The sequence below is a fragment of the Pseudorasbora parva genome, chromosome 3, assembly GCF_024679245.1.
Source record: "Pseudorasbora parva isolate DD20220531a chromosome 3, ASM2467924v1, whole genome shotgun sequence".
Lineage (NCBI taxonomy): Eukaryota > Metazoa > Chordata > Actinopteri > Cypriniformes > Gobionidae > Pseudorasbora > Pseudorasbora parva.
Window position 1 is genome coordinate 3,995,668 of NC_090174.1, and position 19,182 is coordinate 4,014,849.

Here is a 19,182-nt window from a genome sequence, read left to right on the forward strand (position 1 = left end):
TTTTCTCTGCTGCGTTCAGTACTTTCTTATAGACCATATGAGAATCCAAGTCACTTTCATCACATCATTTAATAAAGCCCTCCTGAAGTGAAGCAATGCTTTTGTGTTCGAAAAATATCCAAATTTTACACGTTATAAAGTAAAATATATAGCTTCCATCATTTGTACGAAATACGCCTTCCGTATTTAACTTACACAGAAAGTGTAACACCACTCGCAGTTCACTAACGCTAGATGGATGCACTTTTTTTAGGCTTCACATTTTGGACTTCTATTATAAAGCTCGGAAGAGCCAGAGCATTTATTATAACTCTGATTGTATTCGTCTAAAAGAATAAAGTCATATACACCTATGGGTTAAGCGTAAGTCGTGGGCTAATTTACTTTTTTGGGTGAACTATCCCTTTAAATGACATTAAACTGAATTAAAAAAAAAGAGTTAAATCTTGCATAACATAAGCCTATCAGTGCAGAAATATTTAGTAATCAACATTTCCAGGAAAAAATGTGCCTAAATTGTCATGAAAACCCTTCTGGACCTCTTTCTTTTGATTGTGGGGTAAATACTGACCTGGAACATCTTTATAAAACTCAAGTCAATGCAATACCTCTATTACAGCAATAAAACAGAGGCAGGAGGCAATGTGTCATTTTACCATCTAAATGTTTTATTTGTGTTTTGTAATGACACTGGCTTTTTAAACCTCTATGTTCTCTTGCACTTGCTATCTTAGGAGATGCGTTGGAATTGTAAACAGTGAAAATGATAAAATACATTTCATATAACTACTTACAAGCAGTGCACGTCCAAGGCAGAGGACGACCATACCTGCTCCACCCCGTTTATAACAATACAGCTCATTTATAACTTTAAGGTTCACATATTTACATAGGTACATGGTACGCCCACAAAACCTTGTGTGTTTTTGTCTTTTTTTTCTTATCATTTTTTCTTAAGAATAATATATACATCCATTAACCCGGCTGCCTGCTGCCAGGGAAACACAGTTAGAATAAATTTGTGTACTAATGTAATCCTTACATTACCTGTAACTTACAATAATATTAATGCAGAGCTCAATCCATTGTCTTTTTCATTAAAAAAATGTCAACTTATCCATAAGATAAGTCAAATAAAAATAATAAAACATATTGCACTTACATCAGGACAGCTGTGGACCTGGATCAAAGTGGAAAAGGGAAATTCAGCTGAGTGCAATGAACAAAGCAACCAGTGAAACTTATTAATAAATAACTACATTTGTGTACTGGTCAAACAGGTCGTCTTATTAAACAGATATAGGGACAGATCCTAACTGACCATGCCCTATTAAATATACAGAGTGCATGATTAAACCTAAAGTCTGAGAAGTGAGGAAACAAAGGGTTAAACAAGTCTGGAAGCTTCATAGTCGAGTGCCGTAATGTCCTGAGAATGCGGTCTCTTCCGTTCTTAATATGTGGAGCTACAACGAATGGCTTATTGGCTTACAGATCGCAGCTAAGCGTGTTTTGTATCGTCCGTTTCTTAGCCCGGAGCGAAACTTTTGGTCCGTTCCTCTAGAGCATTCGTTTGGACACTTATTTGTTTAAACTCTATTTTGTGCCAGGAGTCGACAGACATGGAGGAAGGTTCACAGGAATAAGTGCATGATTATCGACGTCCAGACATCCAGCCGTTTCCAGGAAAGTCACGGTGAAATGGAGAACATAGAGAGGTTGGTGCTCGAGCAGAAGAAGAGGAAACAGTACCCAGTTGTCATAGTGTTTTCTCCATTACACACATTAAATAACATTCAGATGGGAATAACCAGCATTTTTCAGCATGGTGCTGCCCCACTCGTCCAGCACACTACCTTCGACTCTATCTTTCAGCATTTGTAAACGACGCCTCGTGCATTTCTCCACTCTCTCTCTCTCCGCCACATTAACAGATAGAATGGCTGATGGCAATGAAACGCTAAGAGAAAGAAACCTTGCGGATGCTACGTTTTATAATGTCTCTCTCTCTGTCTGTCTGTGGTCTTAGGAGGAGGAGGAGGATGTCGATGTGGTGCTTGGTTTCTTTTGATTCACTAAGTCCATGTAGAGCTCTGAGCGCAGAAAGCGAGCGTACGAGTCTTTCTCCATCAAGCCGTATATCCTCCTCTGGGCCAGGTCGAAGCAAGAGCGCGTGATGTCTTGCAGGTTCTCTTTAGTGTGTTCCCTGGTGTAGGAATCCAAATTCACCTGCGGGACAAAAAAAAACAGAGCCGTTACTTCCAAGTCCAGAGCCGTTTTGCTTCACGTTTGGTCGTTGTGAGAAATGCAGGGGTGCCTTTTCATACACCCTAAAAAATGTTGGGTTAAAAACAACCCAAGTTGGGTTGAAAATGCACCAACCCAACAATTGGGTTGTTTTAACCCAATGGTTGAGTTGTTTTAACCCAGTGGTTGGGTTAAATGTTGCTTAAGACAACCCAATTGCTAGGAAATAACAACTCAACCATTGGGTTAAAACAACCCAATTGTTGGGTTGGTGCATTTTCAACCCAACTTGGGTGGTTTTTAACCCAACATTTTTTAGAGTGTAGTCTATTTGAAGATTTAAAGGGATAGTTCACACAAAAATTTACTTTTGTCATTGCTTATACCCTCAAGTGGTTCCAAACCTTTATGACAAGAGAAGATGTTTGGTAACAGTTGACAGCACCCGTTGACTTCCACAGTTGGGAAAATATGCCATGGGGACCATCAACGGTCTGGTTACCAAACATTTTACATTTATTACATTTATGCATTTAGCAGACGCTTTTATCCAAAGCGACTTACATTGCATTCAAGGTACACATTTTAGGTTATTGTCAGTTCTTGCTTTCCCTGGGAATCGAACCCATGACCTTGGCATTGCTAGCGCCAAACATCGTCAGAAGAAAGAAAAGATACAGGTTTGGAGAGTAAATGATGACCATTTTTATTTTCGAGTGAGGTATCACTTTAATTAGTGATGTACAGTATCGGCCGATATGTTCATTTTTAATGTTATTGTTATCGGCCTGATAATAAAATATGGCAGATATAATAAAGTTGATAAATATTGGATAATTTCGTTCGCCATGATTGTTTTGAATTGCTTGAAATATGACAAAAAGTAAAATTCAGTTTAAGTGCAAGTCTGTCATATAGGCTACATAAAATTTGAATGAGAACATCATAATCATAATCTTAATTCCTTCCCGATGTCTTCATAAATAATAAAGTTGGTACAAAATGCAGGTGCTCGAGTTATAAACAAAACTTCCATTTATGAACATATTACGCCGGTTTTACAAAATTCACATTGGCTTCCAGTTAAATTTAGCGTAAATGGCAACATTTTACTTTTAATTTATAAAACACTTTATAATTTAGCTTTTTCGTATCTATTCGTATTCATATGCACACCTTCACGCACTAAGATCGGCTTCTTACACTTGTTTTTTCCCCGCACTAGGACAACTTCCATTGGTTCACGAGCTTTTGGTTACGCGCCTCCTCATTTATGGGACTCGCTTCCTGTAGAAGTTCGCAATAGTCTTCTAGTTTTCAAAACTCATCTTAAAACTCATATGTTAAGGCAGGCTTTTATGGGATTTGAATGTTATTGTCAAAATTTCTGTATTGTCTTTATTGTTGATGGAATTGTTTTTATGGACTTTGTAAATTGTCGTTGAATATAAATAAAAGGCATCTATAAATAAAATGTATAATAATGATAATAAATGTGTGCTTGAGACATGGATTTAATGCTGAGACTTTTGTTTTGTAATCAGGCTCTCAAACAAGATTTAATCCGCCAATATATTGACTATCGGCTTTCAAATATAAAGAATTATTGGCTTCATATTAGTGCATCCCTAACATTTACATTGCTTTACTTTGTGCTTTCTTACCATGGCATTAAATGACAGAAACCTAGTCAACACTGCATGTGAGTGTTTCTAGTGCAAACGGCTGAGAGATGACCGCAAATTTGACGTCTTTCTCTTTTCTGACAAACAGAATCAATTGATATTTTCCCCCTCTTTTGGAAAGTCATAGAAACCCTATCATGGATTTTTTTCAGGGGCATATGTGAATGCAAAACATAATATTTGTTGTAGCCCACCACTAAAGACTCTGCCCAAATATGATGACTTCTTCTTCTTCTGAGAGCCATGGGAATGGGAAAAGGGTTCAATCCTGTTTTAGCTGAATCCCTAATTAAACACGCCAGGAAACTCTGCAGGAAAGTTGCCCTTTAGGAACAGGACTGCACATGTATTTTGCGCACAAATGACAAACTGCTGCTTCCAGTACAATTTTACTGGATTTACGCAACACCTGGGAGTTGGCTGCACAATGTTTGTTATAATCCACATGGAAACTAAATCATGTTTACAATGACTATGAGTAGTCAGTCCATATTCAGGGCTCGTACAGATACTGTCAAATGAAAACCCAGGACTTTCAAGAACTTTTTCAGCACTACTTTGTTTGGTTTAAGATCTCCCTTATCAAACAATATCTTTATTATCTTTCAAATTCGAAGAAATAATTCGTATAAAATAATGGTACAAATAACTGCAGCACATGTAATGTATGCAATGACTGTGGCAACTTTATATGGGAACATTAACAAAATCCTAGAACTTTCCGTTCATAGAAGAGCAAATAGAAAGTGGGTATTAATGTCATACACATTTTTTATTTAAAGAAGAAATAAGAAAATTTAGAGCATTTCATTGTAAATAATTACAAAGCAATCTAATGATTTATTTGCACAATTTTTTTTTGTCAAATTACACCAATATGGTATTTATTATACAGCATATTTAATATATATATATATATATATATATATATATATATATATATATATATATATATATATATATACATACTTAATACAAAGATTATATTAGCTATTATTGTTCAATAAATACCATTTTGTATTATAATGTTGACATATTTGGTATTGAGAAACGGTCTGACGGGGTTTATCAACGACTTCAGTCAAGGCTACACGGCTGACTTTAAGAGTTAGTAGAACATTCATTAAAAAATGCTGATTCATTCTGGAACGAAGAAAGGTTGTAAACAAGGGAATTATTTTAACTTTGAACAACATCTAATAAGATGCAATTTCTGATGCTTCACTTCAGAGAAACACTGTCAGTCACGGAAATCTCCTTAACCATTGAAAAGATACTAGATATCACTTTCCTCTTTTTTTGCATTTATATATGATTGACCTTAAGTATAAAAGCTGTATCATAGTATACTTATATTGTCAGCAGCCATATCACCCTGTAGCCCAAGACTGGTTTGTCACTGAAGCTAAGCAGGGCTGATCCTGGTCAGTACCTGGATGGGAGACCAACTGGGAAAACCAGGAGCTGCTGGTAGAGGTGTTAGTGAGGCCAGCAGGGGGCGCTCACCCTGTGGTCTGTGTGGGTCCTAACACCCCAATATAGTGATGGGGACACTATACTGACAAAGAGCACCATCCTTCAGATGAGACGTTAAACCGAGGTCCTGACTCTCTGTGGTCGTTAAAAATCCCCAAATTTTCCCACTGGCCGCTGTCCATCATGGCCTCCTAATCATCCCCCTCTCCTGATTGGCTTAATCACTCGGTCTCCTCTCCACCAATCAGCTGGTGTGTGGTGAGCGTTCTGGCGCAATATGGCTGCCGTCGCATCATCTAAGTGGATGCTGCACACTGGTGGTGGTTGAGGAGATTCCCCCTTCTATGTAAAGCGCTTTGACTGCCTAGAAAAGCGCTATATAAATGTAATGAATTATTATTATTATTATTACTTAAACATATATAAGCTATATTAAGCCATGTCAGATGGGTGGCAGCGCTCATTTTGTTGTTGTTTTTTGGGGGGAAATTAAACACTAATTTCATATATATTGTCTTTCAAATAATTCAAGCACCTTTCAAGTACCTCTTCATAAACTTGGCTGTTTTTAAGTGTTTTGACTTCAATTTCAAAGCACTTAAAGGGATTGTTCACTTTAAAATGAAAATTCTGTCATCCTTTACTCAAACCTGTATGAATTTCTCTCTTCAGCTGAACACAAGGGAAGATATTTTGAAGAATGTCAGTAAGCAATCAGTTTACTGGAGCCATTCACTCCCATAGTAGGAAAAAAATACTATGGGAGTCAATGGCTCCAGTGAACTGATTGGTTACTACAATACTCAATTTTCTTTACAACAGCTTGTGGAGATTGCCACACAACGTAGGCTTAATAACTTTTACAAAAGGAAGAAGAAAACACTTCCTATATCTTTTGTTGTTAAAGTTGGATTATTGTGTGTTTTTACACTTTAAAATCTGGGTCCTGAAGCTAAAACCAGTTGAGAAACTAAAAAGTGTATCTTTTTGCACATGAAAATCAAACCCTGGTTAATCCCTTAAAGGGATAGTTCACCAAAAAAAAATCACTGAATATGTTGTTATTACATACTCGCCCTTTAAGTTGTCCAAAAATTGTGTTTTCTTTTTTCTTTTCAACAAAGATATAAAAAATAAAAAAAATCGGTAACCAAACAGTTGACAGCACCAATTGACTTCTATAGTAGGAAAAAAAAATACAATGGAAGCCAACTTTGAATGTTTGACTACCAAATTCTTTAAAATATCTTCTTTTGTGTTCCTCAGAAGAAAGAAACTCATAGAGTTTTTTGGGGTGAACTATCCCTTTACCGTTTCAGTGAAACAAGGGTTAGTAGCCAGAATAAGATGAAATCTGGACTGGACTTAATGTGGAGCGTCAAAGATCTGGCAGTGTGAATCTACACAAAGCCTCACCGCTGGAAAGTGCTGCGAGCTCCTGCTGCTCGTCTCATTTTGACTTTCCAAGCTGCTTTCCAAGTTTGGAAAATGAAAACATGCACTCAAACGGTCTGCTGTGTGTTTGCTCGGCCAAGAGGGAGTCCATTAGTCAGGCATGACATCATATCCTCCATGGCTCTGACAAATCTTTTAGGTTTCATGACACAATGCTGAGTATTTTAAGACTATTTCCAGCTGCTGAATAATACAGAATGGCATTGCTTATATGTGGCACTTCAGTTCCCATTTAACATCTGGAATGACTTTTAAAGTCGGACGTTTCAGTAGGCGCTCAAAGAAACTTGCTCACCTCTTTGCATGACTGGATGGCGATGAATTCCGCATAGATTTTCTTAGCTTTCGATGTCATCTTGGATTGCGATTTAATCTTCTTGTAATCCTCGCAGGCCAGCCAGAAATCCAGATTCTCTTCACTAAACTCTGTGCGTAAGAAAGCTCTAAACGCCGCCAGCCCATCTGATGAGGGAGAGGGGGAAAATAAAGAGGCAGAAAGAGGGGAGATGTTATTGGATGGATAAACAGAGAGCCATGGCAACGGCAGCCTCCACTGAAGAGGCAGTGCCGAGCGCCAAACCGTGAGTCAATACTAGCGCATTAACAAGTCAAGAACACGACTCTGACCAGAGATTTCATGGCATTTGTTCTCGTCCAAGACTCTCGCTGGACGAAACACTGTACTATTATTAACTCAGCATTTTTTATTCGAGATAAATCACTGATGGAAAATCAAAGCCTTGCATTATTTCTAGGTTGCAGCAACATTTCCATTGCACATTTCCATTCGTTGTATGCAACTTTAAAGTGCATTTCCATGCCTAAAACAAGTGACAAACCAATGTGCCAGTGCAACAAGATGACTTTTAATGCAGGATATGATTGTTTTGCAGTGAAGTGGCTTCCTTACAGTAACACTGCACACTGACATTTCCTTTTAGATCTAAAGGCGGCCAGTATTAAAATAGAAGGAAGTGTGACTCCATCCCAAAGCATGCAATCACCTTTCCGTTCCCATAAGAGCCTGCTGATAACAGCCTTCCAATCACTGCGGAAAAAGGACATCTCCTGCCCCACATCTCATGATTTACAGTGCTTCTGAATGTCACAAAATAACATCGAAAAAGCCATGATGGTGGACTTTTGTCAGGCTGCATTAATCTGTGGTCTTTCTCTGACTCCATACGGCTCTAGGACTCATCTGGGATTACTCTGAAAGCCATTGAGCATGTTCAACAGAGCGTTTATTCACTGACTCAGGGCAGGAAGTCGAGGGAAAGCATGCATGCTTCACTAAAACAATGCAACAATGCAGCCGCAATCCCTGTGGATTCAAGCCAAGCCAAAGGAATTCCGCAAATACAACAAGTTCATTATATAGCATCCACAGAATGATGATGATAATAATAAAGAGTAAATATGTCTTACATTTGTGGACGAGCAGCTTGTCCAACGATTCGCCCCACTTCATTGCCTCTTCTGGAGTGGGCCTGCAAATAAAGGCAGAACGGTTTTTCAGCAAGCCCATCTCTGTTAGGTTTCTCATTGTATGACCCATTCGAAGCTGTGCCCTTCTCTCGCTCTAATGTGTGTGTGTGTGAGCCTGAGTGTCTGAGTAAGTCTCTGTTGGACGCCCTCTTTTATATTTCCCTCTGTGAAGAGGAGGGGGTGGGATCAGGCTGCACCAATGGGATGGCGTGATAGGCTTAGGCTCCGCCCACAGCCTCTCTCAAAGACTCATTCTTGCCTTCCTCGTCTGTCTAAGCTCAGCACCTACAGTCTGCAGCCTTAACACTTACTTTGACACTGCCTAATAAGGGAACTTTATCTAACAGGGGAGCGTTATTCGAGATCATAAATCAGATCATAAGTGTGCTGAAGCATCTGTGCGCTACACCTGTGATTATTCTGACCTATTGATTTGATTGGATCTCTTCCAATGTAACAACTCATATTTTGCAGTTAATGTATAGCTGGACACACTTAAAATACTAATGCTAACAATATACGAGTGCATATGGCCTTAATATAATCATCCTTAACCCTGTGATACACGACCTCCACTACATTAGACAGACAGTGTTGTTTTATTAGTATCATTGAGATTTTGAATTAGATGTCAATATTGGGTAACACTTTATTTCAATGGTCTACTTTAGTCATTCTACTAACTTTTAGTAACTTTGCAACTACATGTCAACTAGCAGTCATTAGAGTATAAGTAGATGTTGTGTTTTATTTCTAACTCTTTATGCTGATGCTCCTCAACAGACAATCTACTGACTATTAGAAACTTTACAACTACATGTCAACTTATTCTACTACTAACCCTAACCTAACAGTCTTCTAATACTCTAATGAGAGTTAATTGATATGTCGTTGCAAAATGACATAAGTAGGAGAATGTCTAAAGTGGACGATTGAAATAAAGTTTAACGCTAGAAGGCTTTTATTTATTATTATTTACTAGTATTTAGTACTTCTTTTTTTGTACTTCAAGTTAAAATAAATTAAAATAAAGTGCTGACTTGGCAGTAGCTGAAAAAATTATTATTATTTTTTTTTCTGTTCTGGTATCCTCTGAACTTTATGTGATTTATAGCCTTTAATTAGGGCTTGACATTAACTTTTTTGTTTAGTTTTTTTGCTCACCAATCACTGTGGCTAGAGGTTTTCCAAAGTTACAAGCCACTCAGCATTTTCACTGGCCACAATTTTGACATTTAAACCATGGGGAAAAAACGCCATATAGATATTTTTAATATTATCTCATAATTTGTCAGCAGGTTTATTAGGCTGCTGTCACTTTAAGACCTTACGCACGGATCCAATATACTGTTACACATGCATTTCCTTTCTCAACTTTTTACATTCACTTAAAACAGAACTGACTCTGTTTACGTGACTACTCACAAAGACCGGCATATTGACATTATTGAGTGTGTATTTGACTGTTTAAGAGCAATAAGCTGCATAAACAACTCAAAGTAGTGCAGAGATGCAGCTTTATGTGGTGCACACTTTTTGTTTTGTGTATTGGAGTTTGTGTGTTGGAGAGATGAGAGAGAGAGCAGAAAATTAGTATTGGAAGCATTTCAGTATCGATGTGTATTGAAAATCAATATTTTTGATGACACTTCATTGCACTTAGTTTATTATTTCAGATGTTTTTTAAAACAACTGAAAAATGTATATTATATATAAAAGTCAACCTGCCAAAGTGGCTAGTTATAGGAGTAACGGCGTTACACACCACTGCAGAGATACACACACGTAGGTTGGGGGGTGTTAATGTCAAGCCCTGCTGTTAATATATATTGTTAATTAATCACAAATTGCAAACAACATTTTCACTTACAAATGTATTGATCTAAAAGACATCCTTTCAGAGCCTTTTCTCAGTGTGTCTGTCGCTTTCATCCCACACACATGAGCAGAGAGCCACCAGCTGGATAATTACCCACACACACACACACACACACACACACACACACACACACACACACACACACACACACACACACACACACACACACACACACACACACACTTACTTGACAGACTTCAAGGTTTTGTCGAGCTTGCCGACTGGGGTGCTTCCGGGAGACTCATTCCTCCTCCTCAGGAAAGCGAGTCGGTTCTTCATGTCTTTGGCCCTGCAGAAAAACGCACAGAAGTGTAAGAGTTGAGTTCTTCAGGTCACAACAAAATGAACAATCAAAAACCCGAAAAAACGCAAGCGCATAAATCCAAACGCAGTAACCCCATACATATCTTCCTAAATCCTCAGCTATCAAAGTTGAGACGGCGTTTGAAGTTCCTCGAGCCGCTTTGAGAAACTCTTTCTGCCTCTCGTCAATCTCTCTTCCTTCTCGCCAGTCCTGCGTCTGAGCGAGCGGATGAGTGAAGGGAGGGTTCTGCCACTCTCCACACCATCGCTCCTCTGTTCAGGTGACACCGGGGGTCCCGTGAGCCCTAACCTAGGGGCCGACGGGCCCCGGGGACTGCCGTGGAGTGCAGCTGCATCTCCAAATCTCCAAAAAAGCTGACTGTTCACCCCTGGATCCACGTCTCATGAGATGCACGCATGGGCTCGGGAGATGCCCGTCCTCCCTCTGCCTGACCTCACGTACCTCTTCCAGAGGAGCACAATTTCCGCCCACTGATTTCCACTGTGGCTTTGAGGATCCTCTGCCCTCATCAGCTCCATTTGGCCTCTCGTACCGCAGGCACACGCTGATGACAGTACCAAAAAAAGAAGCTGAATCCCATTTCTGGCCCTCCCAAGGCCAGCGTTCCCACATAAAGCACACGAGAGGAGGAGAGTTCCTACGGTCCATGACTGCACAATAGACACGGGGCACAACACGAACCCCCTTAACTCAAAAGCAATACGCTAAAAATAATATTAAACTAAATATAATTAAAAAATAATGCATCAGCATATTTTTTTCAGCAGTTGAGGGACAGTGTTGTATAACAGCTTTGAATGGGGCTAAATCCCGTTATAAATCATCTAAATGTGGGATTTCATACGGTTTATATTTGTTTTCCCGTATACATGTGTTATAAAACCTCAGGAATGGTGAGATTCGTTCTTTATTTTTCTTCTTCTTTTTTTTTTTTTTTACAATTCTCTTGTGCTCACCATGGCCGCATTTTAAGTGATCAAAAATACAGTAAAAATTGTAAAATTGTGAAATATTATTACAAAATTGAAATAACTCTTCTCTATGTGGATATATCGTAAAATCCTATTTATTCCTGTGATCAAAGCTGTATTTTCAGCATCATTACTTCAGTCTTCAGTGTAACATGATCCTTCACAAATCATTATAATATGATGATATGATGCTCAACAAACATTTATGATTATCATCAATGCTGTTTATCAATATTTTGTGGAAACCATGATTATATATATATATATATATATATATATATATATATATATATATATATATATATATATATATATATATATATATATATATATATATATATATATATATATATATATAATACTTTTAAAAACAATTTTTTTAGGATGAATAGTGAGATGATGAGTGAAAAAAATTGATTTTTTTTTACATTATAAATGCCTTTAGTGTAAGTTTTAATTTAAAATATTATTTATTGAATAAAATAATTTATTGATTTAAACAAAAGGTTTATATATTATATTATATTATATTATATATAAATATATATTTTACATAATGATAATTGATAAACATGTCAAACGAACCTTTTACTCTACAGCACTTATGGCAGTATTAATCGGTTACACAGTCATAGTACAATCAAGTCAGATTTTTCCAAATTGTAATGTTTTATTTGGTTGGATAAAAATGATAATAGTAAATAAATCTATTTATGTACAGTCATGTCCAAAAATGCACTATGAGGGGCTAAAGTCCTGGTCATGTACCATCCTCCTGTATAATGTGTGAATGCTGTGGGAATGTCTTATTTGGAAAAGGCACCAGACTACAGACAAGTTTTCATACTTAGAGTAAACTAATAAAGAGAGGTGAGATCATTTAAAAAACTTTTAAAATAAATTGATTTTCATCAAATTATTTGATAGCAAGCAGTGATACAAAATGGCTTTAATCTAATTTTGATATTCTCAAACTTTTGTTTCAAAAATAAAATAAAACTTTTATGGCTTTAAACCATAGTATGGGGAACACATTTCAATATTAACTTCAACTTGTGCCTCAATAAACTCCTAATTTACTGCTTATTAATAGTTAGTAAGGTAGATTTTGTAGCATTTAAGTTTAGGTATTGGGTAGATTAAGAGATGTAGAATATGGTAATGAAGAATAAGGCATTAATGTGTGCTTTATAAGTACTAATAAACAGCAAATGTACTAATAATATCCATGCTAATAAGCAACTAGTTAATAGTTAATAACTGAACATTAAAATAAAGTGTTACATAATAATAATAATAATAATAATAATAATAATAATAATAATAATAATAATAATAATAATAATAATAATAATAATAATAATATAAATAGATTCCAAATAATTTCAATCAATATTTAATGCTGCATGCTTAAAAAAACATCCATAAAATATAATGTACTGTATGTATTTGACAGAATTTTCCGTATTTCCAGGTGTTTTACTGTGTTTATGCAGTATTACACCGCTGTAATCAATGATCAAGCCCAGCTCTGCAGAGGCTGCTGGTTAATAATCAGAGCCTTTTCCTCGCTCTGGGTGTGATGACTGAAAAAGTAGACGAGCCTTGACAGGAAAAAGGAAGTCTGCAACTATTTATGACATATTGCGTGGTCCTGTAGGCCGGAACTGCTACGAATTCCACCGCTTCAGACAGACCAACGCCGGCCCAAATTCATCACCGGACGCTCGTCTTTCCAGGTAAAGACTTGAGATAAAATGTCAGGATTGTTTCATTAAAGCCAAATCTGTTAGTGTGTGAGGATCCAATCTGCTCAACAAGCTGGGAAACAGGATGATGAAACATTACTAACCGAGAGGAAGTTCCTCACACACCGGATGTTTCAGAACCAAAGCAAGTCCACATGCTACACTCACTATGAAAATGAGGATATTATAGTTATGTATAATTAATTACGGTGACGTTTGCTTTGTTTAATACATTATTAAAGACTTGTGTTTACCCTCCAAGGTTTGTCAGATAACCGGAAACACTCGCACTCATTGTCAGTCATTATTGTGTTATGATATTTGTCATGTGTAAGATATTTAGACTCTTATCTGAAATGGTAAGTCCAATCTGTTTCATATTTAGCTCTCTGACGTTTGCACATAAACATCTTTTTATGTTGGATCCTCCGGCGGGAAATAAGAATGAGAAAGCTCGGATTGAAAACCCCCGGGAGTCGGATCAGATAACATAATAACTGCAGAAATCATCGGGATTTTCGGGAGATAAACTGACTCACACACACGATTTTAAACAGCTCCCAAAACAGCTCAGAAAACGCAGCGTTATGGATGCGTTATAAATCAGAACATATTTAATCCCAAAGCTCAAAAAAATAGTGCTTTTACAAGGAATCAATGAAAGCTGGCCAATCGGAGCCATTTATTTTTAACTTCCAGTGGGAAGATCTGGATTGAGTTGTGAGAAGGAGGGTGTTGGATCACACACAAGAGGAACGATTCTCGACAGTTTATGGGCCCTGGAAAATATTTGGACGTGTAATGAAACGGTCTGTGGTCCAGCTCGGGTTTCACTGCGATCTCTGAGGCTTGTGTGGCTTTGATGAAAACAGATCAACACGAGTCCTGCAACTAATGCAGAGTCTGTCCTCATTCAGCAGAGTCAGAAATGCGTCCTCACTGACACTGAATGCAATGCTGCCACCTGCTGGATATGATCATTATCAACACTATATATCACCACACAGTGCAAAAAAAATACTTTTCTTACTTAGTATTTTTGTACTTGTTTCTAGTCCAGATATTAAGAAACACTTACTAGACAACTTGTTTTGGAAAAAAATAAATAAATAAAAAAATAAGCAAAATAATCTGCCAATGAAGTTAGCAAATGTTTTCTGTTTGAATTAAGATTATTTAGCTTACTCTGTTGGCAGATTATTTATCTTATTTTAAGCAATTTTGATTAATTTTTTCCAAAAACAAGACAATAATTTTTTACTTGTCTCGTAAATGTTTCTTAATGTAAGAATTTTTTGATATTTGGACTAAAAACAAGACAAAAATACAAAGTAAGAAAAGCATTTTTTGCAGTGCAGGCCTCTTGAGATGAATGAAAACTATGAGCAAAACATTAATGATGTATAAAAACATCTGGTTTAAATATGTTTGCTGCATAGATTTTTTTATATATCTTGTTGGCATAAAGAGTATTTATATTAACTTATGAATTCTAGTTGAGTATATTCAGGATGTGAAGTATGGAGAAGCCTTGATCCTCATTAACCACATATACATGTGTGTGTGTGTGTGTGTGTGTGTGTGTGTGTGTGTGTGTGTGTGTGTGTGTGTGTGTGTGTGTGTGTGTGTGTGTGTGTGTGTGTGTGTGTGTGTGTGTGTGTGTGTGTGTGTGAGCCTGCTTATGTGGTTTATGAGGACACAAATTTGTATAACTACATGGGTATTACACTGGTATTACACTATAAATGTGGTTTATGAGGACATTTCAAATGTCCTCATAATTCAAATGGCCTTATAAACATACTAAATGATGTTTTTTTTTGAGAAAGTAAAAATGCAGAATGTTTCCTGTGATGGGTAGGTTTAGGGGTAGGGGCAGTGTAAGGGGATAGAAAATACGGTTTGTACAGTATAAAGACCATTACGCCTATGGAGAGTCCCTGTAAACCACATAGACCAACATGTGTGTGTGTGTGTGTGTGTGTGTGTGTGTGCATGGAGGCACACACTGTTTGTGTGTGTGCTTGTTTGTTTGTGTGCATGCCCGTGTTTGTGGGTGTGTGCTTGTGTCTATATGTGTGTGCGCTTGCGTGAGTACGTGCATGCGCATTAGTGTCTGAGTGTGTGTGTGTGTGTATGTATGTATGTATGTGTGCTTGAGTATGTGTGCATGCACTTGTGTGTGTGAGTGTTTTTGTGCATATATGTGTATTTGAGTGTGTGTGTGTGCATGTGTGTGTGTATGGTGTATGTGTGAGTATGCACAAGCATGTGTGTGTGTGTGCGTGTGTGCATTATTAACTTATGAATTCTATTTGAGTATATTCAGGATGTGACGTATGGAGAAGCCTTGATCCCCATGAACCACATATACATGTGTGTGTGTGCATGCATGTGTTTGTAAATGTGTATGTATATGCATGTGTGTGTGCGTGCTTCTGTGTGTGGGTGTGTGAGTGCGTATGCATGTGTTTGTAAATGTGTGTTGGTGTGTGAGTGTGTGCATGCATGTGTTTGTAAATGTGTATGTGTGTGCATGTATGTGCATGTGTGTGTGCGTGTGTGTATGTGGGTGTGTGAGTGTGTGCATGCATGTGTTTGTAAATGTGTATGCGTGTGCGTGTATGTGCATGTGTGTGTGCGTGTGTGTATGTGGGTGTGTGCATGCATGTGTTTGTAAATGTGTATGTGTGTGCATGTATGTGCATGTGTGTGTGCGTGTGTGTATGTGGGTGTGTGAGTGTGTGCATGCATATGTTTGTAAATGTGTGTGGCTGTGTGAGTGTGTGCATGCATGTGTTTGTAAATGTGTGTGCATGGGTGTGCATGTATATGTGCATGTGTGTGTGTGTGTGTGTGTGTGTGTGTGTGTGTGTGTGTGTGTGTGTGTGTGTGTGTGAATGTGTGCATGGAGGCACACACTGTTTGTGTGTGTGCTTGTTTGTTTGTGTGCATGCCCGTGTTTGTGGGTGTGTGCTTGTGTCTATATGTGTGTGTGTGTGTGCGTGCGTGCATGCGCATTTGTGTCTATGTGTGTTTGTGTGCATGTATGTGTATTTGAGTGTGTGTGCATGTGTGTGTGTGTGTGTATGTGTGAGTATGTACAAGCGTGTGTGCGAGTGTGTGTGTGTGTGGCCTTTCAGTGCCACAGTGTTGAGATTCCACACTGCTTTGCAACACTAGTAATGGCCATGTGGCATCAGTCAGTGAGAAGAAGCCACACCAGTGAAAATATGTTTCAGATTATTAGTTGACCTATAAAAAGAGGAGGAAAGAGTCCTGAAAAATCATATTCAGGCACTTAATTACACACTCACTCTTCTGGCTAAGATCAAACAAAGAAACAACGTTCTTACTTCCCCCCAAAAAAAACATAGGACAATGTAGAAAAACAAGGATATAATGCATCCCCGTTTGACTGCTCTTTCGTAATGGAGAGACTCAATGGAGATTCTGCTGTGTCTCATTTAGATAACTTTGTCACCTAAAATTGCTTTATATTACACACAATATACACTTTTGGCAGATGCTATAGCCAAAGAGACTCGAATTCAAGAAAGGCAGGTCCAAGGCACTCAGTTAAGTAAAGGATGAGGAAATAATTAAAAAGCCTTTATTTGGTATGGCTTAAATCATTTTAAAATACAAGAGCCAACATGTTTCGACCCAAATTGGTCTTCATCAGGGCAGAGCTCTGACATGTTGGCTCTTGTATTTTAAAATGATTTAAGCCATACCAAATAAAGGCTTTTTAATTATTTCCTCATCCTTTACTTAACTGAGTGCCTTGGACCTGCCTTTTTTGCCATTCGTCTTTTCCCTTTCCCAAGAGCACCGATTACAGACTATTTAAACTCCACCAGAGCGCCGGGTTGAATCTGTTACAGACTCGAATTCAAGGTTTACATTTTACCATTGATTTGCTTTCTTAGGAAATCAAACCCATGACTTTTGATTTCACCCAAGCCATTATAATATATACGTGTGTGTGTGTGTGTGTGTGTGTGTGTGTGTGTGTGTGTGTGTGTGTGTGTGTGTGTGTGTGTGTGTGTGTGTGTGTGTGTGTGTGTGTGTACATATATTACATTATTCAACATTAATTCTAATTGACATTAGTTCTATTAATTCTAATTGACATTAGTTCTATTAGTTCTAATTGACATTCATCTGCACTTTTTAGCAGAATTTTACAATTCATTTTACATTATTTTCTAATTGACAAACAGATGTGCTTTTTAAGCAGAATTCAAATATAACATATAGTAATACAATTATACCAACTCTCATCAAACTCTTCCCTCAACTCAAATTTAGTTCATTTTAAGCAATTTAATTAAATAGGGTAACACACTAAGAATTAAAGACCACTGACGTTTTAACCCTCCCTGTATCAAATGTTTTTTTTTTATGAATGCTTTGAACAAATGTTATATATCCAAGTTAAACAATCAAATCTGCTGATTCAGATGATATAAATTATCGTAAATCATATCTATTTAATGGTTTTTGTTTTACCCTCAAATAAAAATGTTGTCCTGTTAATGTTTTGCTGTTGGTCTCGCCTACTAATTCACTAGATTCAACTTTTGAGCTACTAAAATTCTCCCTCAAGAAAACGTTTGAAGAAAACAGCACTCAAACCGGCATCTTTATGGCATAATGCACGATTGTTAGCAAAGTCTAGCGGTGTCAGTAAGGACGGGAGAACACATGAGAGAGCTGCTGGAGCGGGGCAGCAGTCAAATGCCGAGCGCGACCCCTCATTTAGAGACAAACACTGGGATAATTATCCAGCAGAAGCAGCTGCTCCCGCGCCTCCTCACGGATCAGGCCTGTAATCTCTCCACAGGAAGGACACGCCCTCTCTGGAATTCATCAAATTAGGATGCTCTGATCCAGCTCTTCTGAACCCGTCGACAGACATTTCCCCACGGCCGGCCCTGCAGAGAGGAGATGCTCGCAAGCCACAATCATCTGCAGGCTTTGCCAATTCCCACTCTTCCCGGCTCACATTACTGCCCATAATAGAGCTCAGCACTATTCCAGGCTGTGAAACCAGGACACTTGCTGTGGGAAAGACATTTAGAGCGTGACAGCGAGTTTCAAACCAGTGTGATGTGGGTTCAGATCCCGCCAGGAGAGCAGTTTCTGAAGCGCTGGATTTCTCCACCAGAACACGGCTTCTCTTTGCATGATGTCGGGGTTTCCTTAAATGCTCATTTGCTCTGGCAGTTTGTTTCTGTTATGGCGGTGCAATATATCGAAATATCGCAAATGTTCATATCGGAATGGCATGCAATATCTGAATGATTTTAATAGGCACACACACAGTAATGTCAAATTGGCTGTCCTGACTATTCATGTAAACCCAGTCGATTATGGTTTAAAGCTACACTGTGTGATATTTTGAAAAGGTATATGACCATCGAGTGAATATTAGTTTTTATATTTATATGGTGTAACCGATTTAGTCCAAGATTAACATGGCTTCCAGTTCGACCTCATCCATGAGTGCTCCTTCAAGTGATGAGGTTACTTTAGAAAACTATATTATATAGTTTTAACTATATATATACTATATATATACTATATATATACTATAGTAACTATATTATAAATTATAATTTGCAGTTATTTAATTTGTCGGTTAACATGTAGGTTATGACATCTATGTAAAATGAATAATAGTTTTAAAATTTCATTATTTTTTTTACCATTTCATTACCAACATCAGCTATCAGGTTCCCAGACGAATGCAAGCTAATCTTAGTAAAGTAACTTTTATCAGTGCTATCGTTATTCTGTATATTGTACGACATCACTAGCGTAAGGCAAAGTTCACATTGTAGGAACAGACTTTTAGAAAGGCTTTCAGGTTTTCATAGAGCAGTCTCAAGCAATCCCCCTC

General features: G+C 37.7%; 1 protein-coding gene across 7 annotated transcripts in view; it reads right to left on the minus strand.

Moving 5' to 3' along the window:
* Positions 1 to 647: 647 nt before the first annotated feature.
* The window catches only part of rgs3a (regulator of G protein signaling 3a), a 188,624-nt gene continuing 170,089 nt past the window's right edge, over positions 648 to 19,182 (minus strand). For 6 of the 7 annotated variants that reach the window (XM_067437557.1, XM_067437559.1, XM_067437558.1 and 3 more), the window contains 4 exons: positions 10,418 to 10,519; positions 8,292 to 8,353; positions 7,159 to 7,325; positions 648 to 2,229 (listed from right to left, as the gene is read on the minus strand). In XM_067437557.1, the coding sequence (XP_067293658.1) occupies positions 2,026 to 2,229; positions 7,159 to 7,325; positions 8,292 to 8,353; positions 10,418 to 10,519 (535 nt within the window). In that variant the 3' untranslated portion in view covers positions 648 to 2,025. Of the gene's footprint in view, positions 2,230 to 7,158; positions 7,326 to 8,291; positions 8,354 to 10,417; positions 10,520 to 10,633; positions 10,789 to 19,182 lie in introns of those variants that run through there. The other variant, XM_067437564.1, reaches the window with a different exon arrangement.